Source organism: Tripterygium wilfordii, chromosome 11, assembly GCF_013401445.1.
Source record: "Tripterygium wilfordii isolate XIE 37 chromosome 11, ASM1340144v1, whole genome shotgun sequence".
In the NCBI taxonomy this organism is placed as follows: domain Eukaryota; kingdom Viridiplantae; phylum Streptophyta; class Magnoliopsida; order Celastrales; family Celastraceae; genus Tripterygium; species Tripterygium wilfordii.
Genome location: NC_052242.1, coordinates 1780415 through 1794769, shown reverse-complemented (window position 1 = coordinate 1794769; position 14355 = coordinate 1780415). Strand labels below are relative to the sequence as shown.

At 36.7% G+C, this 14355-nt stretch overlaps 2 protein-coding genes across 5 annotated transcripts; both read left to right on the top strand.

Annotated features, from left to right (window-relative positions):
• Positions 1-2022: 2022 nt before the first annotated feature.
• On the top strand, positions 2023-3416 carry LOC120009697 (dihydrofolate reductase-like). 2 transcript variants are annotated; one of them, XM_038860382.1, is made up of 6 exons: positions 2023-2307; positions 2404-2502; positions 2658-2699; positions 2796-2925; positions 3010-3111; positions 3212-3416. In XM_038860382.1, the coding sequence occupies exons 1-6, from the start codon at positions 2068-2070 to the stop codon at positions 3265-3267; spliced, it is 669 nt and encodes a 222-aa protein (XP_038716310.1). In that variant the 5' UTR covers positions 2023-2067; the 3' UTR covers positions 3268-3416. The 2 variants fall into 2 exon arrangements, with proteins under 2 accessions (XP_038716310.1, XP_038716311.1); XM_038860383.1 differs by lacking the exon at positions 2658-2699.
• Positions 3417-4652: 1236 nt separating this feature from the next.
• LOC120009895 (pyridoxine/pyridoxamine 5'-phosphate oxidase 1, chloroplastic-like) lies at positions 4653-13688 on the top strand. 3 transcript variants are annotated; one of them, XM_038860622.1, is made up of 15 exons: positions 4653-4825; positions 4919-5113; positions 5214-5252; positions 6031-6198; positions 6279-6384; positions 7598-7764; positions 7939-8181; positions 8313-8401; positions 10234-10284; positions 10374-10464; positions 11183-11287; positions 11383-11453; positions 11674-11769; positions 12058-12145; positions 13213-13688. In XM_038860622.1, the coding sequence occupies exons 1-14, from the start codon at positions 4688-4690 to the stop codon at positions 12122-12124; spliced, it is 1626 nt and encodes a 541-aa protein (XP_038716550.1). In that variant the 5' UTR covers positions 4653-4687; the 3' UTR covers positions 12125-12145; positions 13213-13688. The 3 variants fall into 3 exon arrangements, with proteins under 3 accessions (XP_038716550.1, XP_038716551.1, XP_038716549.1); XM_038860623.1 differs by lacking the exon at positions 13213-13688 and adding an exon at positions 12220-12619; XM_038860621.1 differs by lacking the exon at positions 13213-13688 and adding an exon at positions 12244-12619 and having other exon boundaries at positions 4654-4825.
• The last annotated feature ends 667 nt before the right edge of the window (positions 13689-14355 follow it).

The window sequence follows — 14355 nt, the reverse complement described above, 5'->3', positions numbered from 1 at the left end:
AAATAATGTAATAACAATCTATATTACATTGTTTAAACCTGTTATTACTTTGTTTTTTATCACACAAACATTTACTACATTGTTTCAGCTTCTTGTTACATTTTTTTGGTCTCTTATTACATTGTTTAAGCATTTATTACCTTGTTTTATCAGCGAACCAATCTTCTATTACATTGTTTAAACAAAGAATGCCCAACAACAACATTTCATTCCATAAATATGATACTCAACTATGGCAAACAACAACATCCCCTACACCAAACATATCAAAATGGGTTCCATCCTTTAAAAAAACTAAGAGAAATGCGAGGTTCAAGCATCCAAAACAGTAGATCTAGAGCAAATAGGCGCTCGCTGAAATAATCCCCCATGTGTTGGGGCCTGAAATGTGGGATTGTTCTTCTACACGGGCTCCTCCACTTCTCACCCAGCAACAACAACCATCTACATTGTTTCAACTTCTTATTACGCAGTTTTTATCACACAAATCTTTATTACATTGTTTTAGCTTCTTGTTAAATTGTTTCAGTTTTTTATTACATTGTTTAAACCTTTTCTTACTTTGTTTTATCAATGAACCAGTCTTCTAATACATTGTTTAAACAAAGAATACCCAACAACAAAATCCCCTTCCATAAATCTGATACTTGACTATGGCCAACAATAACATCTCCTGCATCAAACATATCAAAATGGGTTTCATCCTTTAAAAAAATCAAGAGAAAGGTGAGGTTCAAGCATCTAGAACAATAGATCCAGAGCAAATAAGCGCTCGTTGAATTAATCTCCCATGTATTAGGGCCTAAACCGTGGGTTGTTCTGCTACAATTTCTTCTACACGGGCTCCTCCACTTCTTACCCATCAACAACAACTATTCTTACCTATTGAATCTGGACAACCAAAATTAAAATTTCAAGAGACAAATACAAACATCATGATCATGAAAGGCAACATTAGAGAGACATTAATAATAAAAACTATTCAAATAAAGGACAAAAGATGTAGTGAAGAAGAAATAAAAAAACAAAAGCACCTTTTTCAATGGAGGTTTGGTACGTAGTGCGGCATCGAAAATAATTTTTGAGGAGGTGATTGGAGACATGGAGGAAGGAGATCTAGGGTTATAGAAAGAAATAGATGAGAGAGAGTATTAGTCTTTGAAAATGACATGTGAGTGATATAAAGGAGAGAGAATTTTTTTTTTTTTGAATTAATGCCATGGAGGCATGCTTAGTCATAGTGCCACCTAGTTATGGAGATTTATGGCTAACAACTTTATGGAAGGTTAACATTTTCGATCTTTAATACGTGACGCATGACTTTTTTAACGGCAGAGTGGGTGTAAACACATTCTTAAATACATCCCTTCCCTTAAAGAAATCACGTGTATTATAAGTAAAAGTTGGATAAATATGGCCAATGTATTCACAGATAATCAAAGTTTGAAGAAGATAATATCACTCGTGGGTTTAGTGCGTCTATTGTGCCGTTTTAACCCTTGATGATGCATTTTTTGAGCTTATGAACCAATGACAACAATTCGTGAAGAACAAATACGTGTAGAACTGTGATCTAAAGTTTTAACCCTTGATGATGCTTTTTTTGAGCTTATGAATCAATGACAATGGTTCATAAAGAACAAATACATGTAGGACTGTGATGTATATCGAACAATATTCTTAATATATTTTGGCTTGAATTTCTAATATAGTAACTTAATTGGACGGTGAAGGAAGTTCTAGTCTTTCCTTTTTCAAACTTTCCTCGTGTGTTTCGCATGGTAGTTTACTAGTAGCGATGGTGAGCCCCAAAGGTAGCGTGTTCACAATTCACAACTCATTCAGGGCCCCAGAAATTGAATCTACCATAGTTTATTAGGGAAAGTTCACATCACAGCCATCAATGAAATATTTAACCAAACTTGTATTCATCGTCATTCGTTACATAATCACACACACACACGGTTAGTTCACTGTTCTTGTCTATGCCCGACACGCATATTTATAGCCTCCAGAACAGAGATATAAGAAATACCAGGACAAAAAGAAATTAAGGAAACTCCAGAGATGGGATCAGAGGCTGAGGCTGAGGCTGTTGAGATTGTGAAGAAACCAAGGTTTCTGTGCCTCCATGGATTCAGAACCAGTGGAGAAATTCTCAAGAAACAGATGATTATGAAGTGGCCCGATTCTGTGCTTGAAAAGATAGATCTTGTTTTCCCAAATGGGCCTTTTCCGGCGCAAGGAAAATCTGACGTTGAAGGCATATTTGATCCTCCTTATTACGAGTGGTTCCAGTTTAACAAGGTCAGTTCTGTTTCCGATCCTGTAATCATTGTTTGCGTTCGAAGCTCTCATCATTTTCTGCAACAGGAAAATCATTTGACTTAATTTCTGTATTAGGAATTCACCGAGTACATAAACTTCGACGAGTGCCTTGCCTACATCGAAGATTACATGATAAAGCACGGACAGTTTGACGGTCTCCTGGGTTTCTCACAGGCATGTATACATTTTGTTTTACTCTTATTCGTTCTAGCTTAGTTTTCTGTTTTCTGTTTGGTTACAGAGAAAACAGGGGAAAATTAGAAGAAAAAACAAATATCCTTTTATTCAACCAAGTAATTTAGTTGATTTCACGTGCATCAACAACGCAGGGCGCGATACTGTCGGCTGGGCTACCGGGGCTGCAACGGAAGGTGCGGTGAACATGCTCTTGATTATTGACCATTGACCAGCATTAGTCTCCGGTGGTGCCGTGGTGGCGGGGCTGAATTGTTTTTTGTTGTGTGCAGGGTTTGGCCCTAACGAAAGTGCCTAAAATAAAGTATCTTATCATAATTGGAGGGGCCATGTTCAAATCACCAATAGTGGCTGAACAGGCATATTCTGCTCCAATCCAATGCCCATCTCTCCACTTTTTGGGTATTTCTGTTCATTCTTTTGTTTAAAATGGCGATTTTCGTTGATAATGGGATGCTTAAAGTATATTCTACCCGATTGCTGTAGGAGACCAGGACTTTCTGAAGCAATATGGGAAGGAATTACTGGAATCATGTGTAGACCCAGTCGTGATTCATCATCCTAAAGGACACACAATTCCTAGAATTGGTAATTTAAGCATTGGCGTTTTACTGTTTGATGAGTTATTGATTGTAAATGTGTTTTTCCCCCCTGAATTGTGAGGGTTTTTTGTTGTTTTTTTTTTCAGATGAGAAGGGCTTGCCAATGGTGATGGAGTTCATCGAGAGAATTCAAAATATGTGAACCCAGAAATAGTTGCGAGCAAAGATGTGATAGTTGTTGTTAGGAAGCTTTATTATCCATGCATATTCATTGAGTTTCAATGATTAAGCTTAATCTCCTCTAATTTAAATTGATCAATGGTGATAAAAATAGTCGAGTTAACAACTTCCTATACTGTATATATATATTTTGGTAAGATCAAAATCCATGGACACAATACAGATTAGTAGATTACAGACCCAAGGAAAACCAAACCCTTCCGGAACAAATAAGAGCAAACCCAAAGGAACAAATCTTGCTTTAATGCAAGCGCAAAAGAGACTCACAAAATCGCCGGCGACATTGTAGAATACTAGAATACTCGTAGCTCAGATCATCCGCCCCATCACCACGCGATTTGTCTTCCATTCAAGCAGCTTTACGTCCAATCCGGCAGAGTAAACCCATTCACGAAGCCCACTGCCACGAAACTCCCATGCAGCCCAATAAAAGGCCCAATGAAATTCTATTCAACACAGCAAGTCCAGCTCGAGAATTCAACCATAACTAGAACCCAAGTAGTACACCATGGGTAAAGGCTAGCTAATTATCAACCAGGCCAACCCATTATGAAAGCCCATCGAATGGTAATAATACTAGTATGAGTGATGCTACATCCACCCAAAATAAAACCCTCATTTTATCCAAAATCTTTGTGACATTTAAATATTAATTGATTACAAATACATATGTAGGGTCCATGTAACATTCAACCATGGGCCATATTCAAACCCCACGATGCACCCCCACTATGCGATAGGCCTGACTAGGCCGAAGCCTTGTGAAGAAATACCACAAAGAAATATGCTACGAGTTATAATCGAACCATAGGTATAATTACACCTAACCCAACTGATTATCAACTGAGTCACCTACTTTTGGTTGCTTTTCTTACTTTTGTTTCCCTAATATGGGCAATATGATGAGTTTCTCTTATGGATTTTCATTCGGGAGATGGTTTGGTTTCAAGAGCGATGCATGATTGGTGATCTCTTAACACATTCTAGATTTCAAGTTTCAAGTTGAAGTATCAATATGCAGTATTTTCGGTGGATCTGGATCTAGATTTAAACCTACTTCCAAATTCATTCGGAGGATTGCTCAAATTGTTAGATTTACTTTGCTCAAGTTTTTTTTCCATTTATTTGTTAAGGTTTAATTGGGTTTATCCTGACATAGTTTGTAGTCCGATGTTTCTCTGGTGTGGATCAGCATAGTTTGGTGTTGTCTGACGATGTTCAGGGAATGAATACAATTGTCACCTTTTTCAAAAAAAAAGTTTTTGTCATGAAAATATTAGAGATAAATAAGGACAAAATCACAAAATATACCTACAAATATTTAAATTGACACTATCCTTCAAAACGACCGCACGCTGCTGCGAGAAGCAAGGTATAAAAGAATGTGGTCGTTGATACGGAAGAGCCGAACGATGACATGCTCATTGCTCACTCTATCCCTACCTCTCTTTTATAACTCAATTTCAACAATCTACAGACCTGCTCGCTCCCTCCGCAACCCTCTCGTCACAACCTCATCGGTAAGCCATTCTCTCTCTTTCTTTCTTCCGCCTGTAGATTGATTTCACTGTAGCGAACTGTGTGCCACTGAACGTTCGGCGTGTGTGATTCAGGTTTTTCTTGCCCCAATTTCGAGCTCTGCAATTCGCGCGTTTTGTTCGAAATCCAGTGAAGCTAGAGGAATGGCTGATAGAGCGGTTTTATCCATTCACAATCCGGATTCTATTTCTTACCTCAATCAGCGAGAAGCTGCCGAGATTGACGAGATACTCATGGGGCCGCTGGGGTTTAGTGTCGATCAGTTGATGGTCAGTGTACACTGTTCTCTGTTTGTTTTATCTTTGATTCTGTATTTTCATTTCGAATTAGTCTTAGTGGAGGAGTCGATTTGTCTTGTGGTGATTGCAGGAGTTGGCCGGGTTGAGCGTAGCTACATCCATAGCTGAGGTAAACTTTTGAATGTTCTGTTCTGATCTTGTTTTCCAAAGTCCTATGCACTACCATACTATCCAGTTACATTGAATAGTATTAGGATTTCAAACAGATTTAAGGTTGGAAGCCCCACGTAAAAATAACTAATAATAAAATCAATATTACTTATCCAAAAAAAAAAACCTCAATTCAGGTTAACTTATTGTGATACCGAAAAGGATAAATCTAGCAATCTCTAGTTTAGCAACAAATGATGATCATTATTGTTTTTATACCAAACAATTTGACCCTGGCTACATTATTCTAGTAGAGAAATCTGTTGCAATCCACACGTGGATTCTCTTGCGTGATTCTTTCTGATCCAAACTTACATTATCAAGTGATTCTTTTAGGGTCTAGATTATATAGGCTGTCCCCCAAAAAGAGGAAAAAAAATATAGAAAAAAGAATTGTAACAAGTTATGCAGTTTTAGGCCTTCTTCTATTTCTTTCTTTACACATGTCCACGAATGTTAATGTGACATTGTTTCGAAATTGGAGAAACTTTTATGGTTCAGGTAATCACGTAAGGGTGTGATAATACATATTTATTCTAGTATAAGATTCTTGAATAGTTCTGTTTGGTTAACAAGTGTTAGTGCTCTAGCTTACTTGGATTATTTCTATCAAAAGACTCAAGATTATTTCTTCTTGTAAAGGACCTAGTCAAGGAAATTAAATTTCATATTGAAGTGATGATCATCTTTTGGGGCCATGTGATGCTTTTAGTGGGGACCTCAAAACTTTTTTACAGGTTTACAAACCAGGTGAGTATGGCCGTGTTCTTACAATATGCGGTCCAGGGAACAACGGTGGTGATGGTCTTGTAGCTGCTCGTCATTTATATCAGTTTGGATATAAACCATCTATTTGCTACCCCAAACGTACTAACAAGCCTCTATATAATGGCCTGGTTACGCAGGTATGGCAAGCTGAATGTTTTTGCAGCTTTTTTAGTGTTTTTTTTTTGTTTGAGTTCTTCCTAATGTAGTATTGTTACAGCTGGAGTCTCTCTCAGTTCCTTTCTTGTCTGTGGAAGACCTGCCATCAGACTTGTCAAAGGACTTTGACATTTTAGTAGATGCCATTTTTGGGTTCTCCTTCCATGGTAATTCTTGTTTGATGTTTGTTAACTTTCTCGTCTCTCTATAAGCATAATCATGATACTGCTGTAAGACTCTTGGAGGTATCGCCGTCAAATTGGATATCATGAAAATTATGGTTATGCATTCTTTTGAATGTCTTAAGAATTTGGAAATTTGGTGCTGTGATGCTGATACCATTATGCTGTCCTTCAGTCAGAATATTTTCTTAACCTCAAATAGTAGTATGTCCTACCTCTTCCTGCTACTTCTATTCAAACAAACAAAACAAAACAAGGTTCTTCGATGACTACATTGCATCTTCTTTTCACATCTCTCTGATAGAATCTTGCTGTCAATCTTTCTTGTTATATTTGTTTCAGTTTTATTCTATACCTCTCTATCTCTCTCGCACCCTCTCTCAATCTGTAATGAACAAATGGGTGCCACAGAATTACAAGAGATGTAGAAAGGGTAAACAGGGACTGAGAAGTGCTATAGAGCTTAGGGGTTTCAATTTGTTTAATCTTCTTAGATTTGCTAATGAGTTTACTATCTTAAAGTTCATCTCTAATGGACGATATTTTCACCAATGCGATGTTGATAATTATCAAATCCGTCTCCCAAATTCATTTGTCCATATGCTATGTAAGAGAAGGTCGTTGCCTGGTTCCTCTACAGACTAGGATTCAAATAAAATTTCAATTATCCTTTTTTTCGTCATTTTCTTTGGGTTTCTCTTGGCTTTAGGGTGATTTGAAAGCATCGATTCTTCATTTTATTTCTTGTACGGATCATGGCCAACCGTTCTTATTTCTATGCTTATTGTAATATTAGAAGTTTCATTGAAACAAGCCAAAATTTTCCTGTCAGCTGTTTCTGAGGGTCCAATATTTATCTACTAATACAATAGGGGAAGAAATGCTGTTGCATTTTAGTATTCCTAAAATGGAGCTTCTGTAATTCTCTTTAGATTGTTTGAGTTCTAGGTAATTTAGTCTGTAGGAAAACCTTCTTAAAAAAGTTTATTTGCTTAGCTTTCCATGTCAAGTGACTATTGCAATGAAAAGGTGGTTAATCTAAACATATAAGGAGTAATTCTTTTAATAGTTTAGGCTTCATGCTCTTCCGCATATTGAATAAATAACTTTTGCAGGCTGATAATTGTGTTGTATTTGTATGCCAATGGAAGTCCCTCTTCTAATTCTGTGAGTAATTCTATTCTATCAAATCTTGCAGGTGCCCCAAGGCCACCTTTTGATGATCTGCTTCAAAGGCTGGTTTGTTTGCATGGTAGTGATCAAACACGCCAAAAGGCCCCAGTTATCGTTTCTGTAGATATTCCATCTGGATGGCATGTTGAAGAAGGGGATGTTGGGGGAGAAGGAATTAAACCTGATATGTTGGTATATTAAACTGTGCTTTGCTTTTACTTTATTTTAAGGAAATTTGCGATAATTAACATTTAATTATGTAGTGCTTTGCTTTCACTTGTTTTTAAGGAAATTTATGATTATTAGCATTTAATTATGGAGTTGGTCTGTTTTCTGCGAAATTGATACAATATTTTCTTGTTTTAGGTTTCTTTAACTGCTCCTAAGTTGTGCGCAAAGAAATTCTCTGGTCCTCACCACTTTCTTGGGGGTAGATTTGTCCCACCATTTATTGCTGATAAATATAAGCTTCGTCTTCCACCATATTCTGGTACTGCTATGTGTGTGCGAATCGGGAAGCCTCCACAAGTTGATATATCTGCACTTAGAGAGAACTACATTTCTCCAGAATTCCTTGAAGAGCAGGTTGAGGCTGATCCTATTGATCAGGTATAATTCAAGTATGATGATTCTAGTGGTTGTTCATTACTTGAGATTTAAGTTTTTCAGCAGTTATTTGTTGATAGTAATTTTAAGAATCTATCAATATTTATGAAAATATTTCATGTGTTGTCTTGCAGTTTCGTAAATGGTTCGATGATGCAGTTGCTGCTGGCTTACGGGAGCCCAATGCTATGGCCTTGTCAACTGCTGGAATGGATGGAAAACCGTAATGTTCACTCCTTTTGCCAAACCTTTCACTGAGAGTAAATTATTCCGTTTTGTCTAAGTGCATGTACCATGTTGCATGTGGACTTGTGCAGATTTTTATTTGTCTACAAATACATTAACTAAGATAGATAGGAAAAGTGGATTTCTATTTAGATAAGGTATACTATTTATATGGACCGAATAGAGTGGTGAATTTTATGCTGCCAACATATTAGTTCTTTTATTCCCGAAAGAAAAAACTTATTCGTTCTTTTATAAATGACTTCTCATGTTTTCCAGTTGAAACTTGAAAAACAATTTAATATTCCAAAGATGCTCAAAGATCCTGAATGTTGATTTTCAAATTTGTAGGATAGGTTATGTTTGGAGGCTGACTAAAATGAAGAGAATGATAGCTCTTACTAAAATGTGTAGGCTAGCAAGGCCTGCAGTTTCCCCATTGTATTTATTCTGAGATTTGCTGTTTACTGAGTGAAGAATCCCATACAATGTTCCGGGTATCGTTTTGAAAATGTTAGGAATAGCTCAAAATGTCTCATTCATGAAATCACGAGGAACCATTTGGCGTTGCAAAAATCACATTGTTGTTTGGAGTAGCTATGTACTGTATATATACCTTGCTCAGAGAAAAGGGGTGCATATGGATTTTTTTCCTTGCCTGGAAAACTTAGAGTCCATTTGGTTTGTTTGTTTTCTATTTTCTATTTTCATTTTATGTTTTTCATTTTTCATTTTCTGTTTTTTATTTTCTAAGAAACAGAAAACATGTTTGGTTTGTAGTACCTAAAACTTGTTTTCTATTTTTTGTTTTCTATGTGCCATATAAGATAATTGTTGATTATAAATATATATCCCGCTTAATATCTAACATAATTTTTTGACATGAGAGGTCTTTAGGGGTCACAAAATGGGGGATGTCCAAAAACAAAATTTTTGTTTGGCTTAAAATCGGGTTCAGGTCTAAACACAGAAATCTTGCTCGATTTATTTGTCTGGACCATAACCCGGATTAAGTTATTTTTTGACTTACTTGTCCGGATTTAAATCAATCCGGATTTGGCCAATTAAGTAAGCCCGAAATCCAATCCGGATTAGGGTTCGGACATGTAAAATATTTTTAATTACATGAAGTTGTTTGACCCATAACCGATTTTTTGTCACTCCTAACAGTATCCAAGATGGCAACCCCAAATTGATTGATTTGTGGTTGGGGGTCATGATAAAGTTGAGGATAAATCAAAAAAGAAATGAAATCATCAAGTGCGTGCGTGTGTGTGTGTGTGTATATCAGAGTGTATATATATGTATTTATGTGTGTGTGTGTCAGAGTGTGTATGATGATTGCGCGTGTGTGTCTGTGTCTATGTATATATATATATATCAGAGTGTATATACGTGTATATATATGTGTGTGTGTGTGTATATATATATGTCAGAGTGTGTATGTATATATATATATATGTATACATACATACATACATACATATAGTGTAGTACAGTCCAAATCTCTATTATAGCTTGTATCTGCGGATTTCCACTACGAAACTTTGGTGACAGAGCAACACAGCTCCACGTTTTCAAGTGAAAACGTGATTTTGACGTTTTCTAAATTTCCCAGAAAATGAGTTTTCCTTTTCTGAAAAATGAAATTGAAAATGATTAACCTAACACCATTTTCTATATTTGTAGAAAAGGAAAATGGAAAATACTCAAACCAAACAACCTCTTAGATGCTCCTTTTTTTTCATTTATAAATGTTGCCGTGAGTTCTGAATCGACATGCGAAGTCACTGCACTTGTTAATTTACATTGTTTTTGTCCCTGATGCAGCTCATCACGAATAGTATTACTGAAAGGAGTTGATAAGGATGGTTTTGTCTGGTTAGTAATCTCCCATTACTGTTCAGCACAAGTGACAGATGATGCTGTTTCCCTGTTCTGTTTTGTCAATGTTATTGCTAATTTTCCAGGTACACGAACTATGAAAGTCGAAAGGCGCATGAATTAACGGAAAATCCTCGAGCATCACTTCTTTTCTACTGGGATGGTCTTAATCGACAGGTAGTACCATCTCTTAAACACTCTCTTGAGCATTGTTAATTGCATCATAGATATGGGGATCATCATATCTTGTCTTTGTGCTCTGTTTTACAAGTCATTTCCTCCATATAGAAATCCAGTGAAGTTGCCATTGTAGGCACATTGTACAGCCACTTAGTTCATGACGAAAAGTAGTGAAATTACTCTTGTTGATTTTGAAATAAACATATCAAGCACGAGGTCAGTTTACTTAGGTCACAATTAAATTATTTACTTAGCCATCATTTCTCTTCATTTAAGTAACTTCATCTGAAAAGTGCCTGGACCCTGCGTGATTTAGCTCTCGTTCCTACTGGGTTTGCAACATAGAAAAGTCAGTTCAACGGAGGCTTAACCAAGCTGCCAATAGATTGAAGGTCTGTTGTTAGTCAGAATCAGATTTTGGTTTGTATCTTGTATTTTCAGCTATTGTCTGTGAGTCTGCCATATTGCAATGCAAGAAGAGAAGAGAGATTCTGTCATCATCTAGAGAAATGTTTCAATTGAACAAATGGGCAGATCACCCCCACAAGAGTCCACCGCACATAACTGTTAGGCTTTCAGCCCAATAAAATTACCCCTGTTTGTCTCTGTCATGTATTCATGTCTTCAACTGCTGTTCTCAAAACAATAATTAGGAAAATAATCATATATGTGCATCTTGCTCATGGCCTAAGATGTTTGCAACCGCCTTCTCAAGGTAAGGGTGGAAGGATCTGTGCAGAAAGTTTCTGACGAGGAATCTGACCACTACTTCCATAGCCGTCCTCGAGGAAGTCAGATTGGAGCAATAGTCAGCAAACAGGTTTGATTTTCTTATTCTGTTAAGATATCCAGTATAAGTTAACAATAATATTCATAGAAATTTCAGATATCAATCCTCTCCTTTCCTTCCTTCAGAGCGCTGTTGTTCCAGGGAGGGATTATCTGTATCAACAATACAAAGAATTGGTGGAGAAATACTCTGACGGGTACTTTTAAGCGTTGCGTGTGTGTATTCATCTATTAATTTAGGTTGAAGTATTTCTTTTATCTTGATTTTGTGATCGAAATGGAATATTGGATTCTCTGCATTGTCCCCTCACCACCCTCCTGCCTTCAGGGAAAGACATAAAAAGAACAAAGAAAAGAGGTTATGTATTTTTATGGACAAAGTTGAAATTTTGTGTCCTTCTAATCTTCTGTGTGCAGAAGTTTGATTCCAAAGCCTAAGCATTGGGGAGGATATAGGCTGAAACCAGAATATTTCGAGTTTTGGCTAGGACAACAGTCTCGCTTGCATGACAGGTTTTTCCTCCTGTTCTTGCTAAACATCTCTATAATTTATGTTCACCAAGTAAATGTAGCGAGTTCTCATAGTGAGTACACCTTGGATTTATCTGTCCTGGATTTGGCTATTGTGTGGATGCAAATAACATGATGCATTGGTTTTGGTTAAATGAGGAACCAGCTTTCGGAAAGCATAAGAAGTGAAACTCGCTTCAAATAAAGTTTGATTTAATGACCCTACTCACAGAAAAAGGTCAGTTCAATGACAGTTCTCCTGATCTATGTATGTATGCATGCCCTTGACAGGTTGCGATACTCTCCTCAAGATGTTGATGGGAAGAAAGTATGGAGAATTGAGCGGTTGGCTCCCTGACCATCTTCATCTTCTTTGTTGGTAAGTTCATTCATGGTATCTCGCTGCTATCTATAGCTTCTTGTTTATTTATACTAATTCAATGCTGTGCATAGTGAAATGTTTCGATGTTGTTGCAGTGCCCCATGCAATTTATTGGCAGCATCTCTGAGCGTATTGCCCTATAGAATCTTATATATGGTAACCTAATAAGAAGAAATTAAGATAAACTGAAATAGACTGCATGGGGAAAAAAATTCGTGGTGAGGAGTGGTATGTGTCATATAAAGTTTCAAAAGCGGGTAAAGCAAAGAAACAAAAAAGAAAAAAGGCATCCTTCCTGACCATGTGAATGTGGTAGTGGAGTAAGTTTTCTCCTCATTTTTAGTTTTTTTTTTTTTTTTTGCTCGGGAAGGAGGACCTTATTGAAAGATTGCTGATGAAAACCAGTGAATTGTAATTCTCATTGGCATACTAGAATGTGATTTGGTGACATTTTTGAAATAATGTAATGTGAAATCTCCAACAATGATAAGTAAAATGAGTTTTCAAATGTGTACTATGCATACTTCAAAATGGTTTAGATACTCATTTACAAACTCTGAAAAACTCGTCAATTCAACAATGGATCCTAAATTAACTCACTCACTTTTACTCTCTAAAAAATATGCATACTCACTCTCTCTCCTCTTTGGGTTTGTATATTTGGGAACTCATTTGAGAAAATACAAATTTACATATTGTGATGAGAACACTGTTGAAATGATAAAAACTAAAAAATGAGAATACATATTGGTGGTTAGGATTTTACATACTCACATGCATCCTTTGTTGGAGTTGCCCTTATGGTAGCCAGTATGTATTTGCTAAAGTACAGTGCCAGCCATTTGTAATGCCCACCAACCAAGGTTCTCCTTATTTCTTGTCATTCCTTCTCTCAAAAATTATTACTCTGTTCCTTTCACAGCACCCCATTTAAGCACCTTTAATAGTAACGCCTTTCACCGACTTCTTTTTTACTCTTTTCATATTCCGCGTAAATAATCATTTCTATATTTTCTTAGCCTTGCACTTGGAAACTGGGATTGCAAATTGTTCTTTGTCTTCAGGATTGGCTGGAAGCCCTATTTTCTCAGCCACCAATCAAACATTTTATTAACCATTCTCCCAGTGGAATTCATTTTTCAAACCCTCCTTGATTGTGGGCTACCTTGATTGTTGTTGCATAAAAAAGACTAGGGCCACCATTCTCCAAAACAAATTGTACGGCGGGTGGTTATTATGATGGTTACTTTATTAGTGGATCTGGAAAACTTTCCCTCCGATACTTGCCCTTGATATTTGATAATGCGGGTTGGGATTTGAGACAGAGACGTTTAAGCACGATAACTACTAATAGATTGCCTTATTGCAATCATGACCCATTGGCAGCATCCAAATTTGTGTGTTGATCTGCATTTGGTATATCTCCTTTGATGTGTTATCTTTTTTTACCTGTTTTATTTAGAGATGTCAATGGAAATTTCTATATGATCTTGATCTAGCAAGACGAATTTTAACTATTTTTAACATACAGTATGCAAGTAAGCCTCTTGAGTCTTGAGGGCTTTCTTTATTGATGCTTTTTTGGGGGGTAATTGATGTGGAATGCCCTCAATCACAATCTGACCAAACTGGCTCCACCAGTTAAGGCAAATAAAAAAAAAAAAATCAGCCAGTTCCCTTTCAAGAATCTTTTTGACCATGCTGAACCTGAATCCTGACACATGAGCTTTTTGAAAGGCGAATTTGATGGAATGTGACTTCTCTACTTTCTCCTGATAGAGTGAGACTCTTGTGGTGCTTAAGAAGTTGAGGGAATATTTTAGTACATTAAGCTTGAGCACTTGAGCTACTCTGGTTCTGTTTTAAAGAACCTAAGAGCAGGTGCTATCGGAGGTTTGACCCAACCACTCTGTATGTGCGTGGGATATGTCCACATCCATAAACAAAGTAAAGATTTATGTGCTTGGAATTTTCTCAATAGAAAAGTGGTTTATGCTTATGAATTATACCCCACAAGCATCATTTTCAAGCAAATTCAGTTTCCAGAGAACAAACGAAGAAGAAGAAGATGCATGACATCCCACCATATTTATGCCCAAAGTTGACTACTTTTAGAATATTTAATTGGCCGGTCTTAGTTGATTGTCTTTGAAGTTACCATCAAATAAGTTTACTTCCTATTCTACATCCCAAATTAAAACCCCAAA

Coding starts and splice junctions, on each gene's coding strand:
- LOC120009697 (XM_038860382.1), top strand. CDS start 2,068: ATGGGATCAGAGGCTGAGGCTGAGGCTGTTGAGATTGTGAAGAAACCA. Junction 2,308..2,403: donor AGTGGTTCCAGTTTAACAAG/GTCAGTTCTGTT, acceptor TTTCTGTATTAG/GAATTCACCGAGTACATAAA. Junction 2,926..3,009: donor CCCATCTCTCCACTTTTTGG/GTATTTCTGTTC, acceptor CGATTGCTGTAG/GAGACCAGGACTTTCTGAAG.
- LOC120009895 (XM_038860622.1), top strand. CDS start 4,688: ATGTGGTCGTTGATACGGAAGAGCCGAACGATGACATGCTCATTGCTC. Junction 8,182..8,312: donor AGGCTGATCCTATTGATCAG/GTATAATTCAAG, acceptor GTTGTCTTGCAG/TTTCGTAAATGGTTCGATGA. Junction 8,402..10,233: donor GCTGGAATGGATGGAAAACC/GTAATGTTCACT, acceptor TCCCTGATGCAG/CTCATCACGAATAGTATTAC.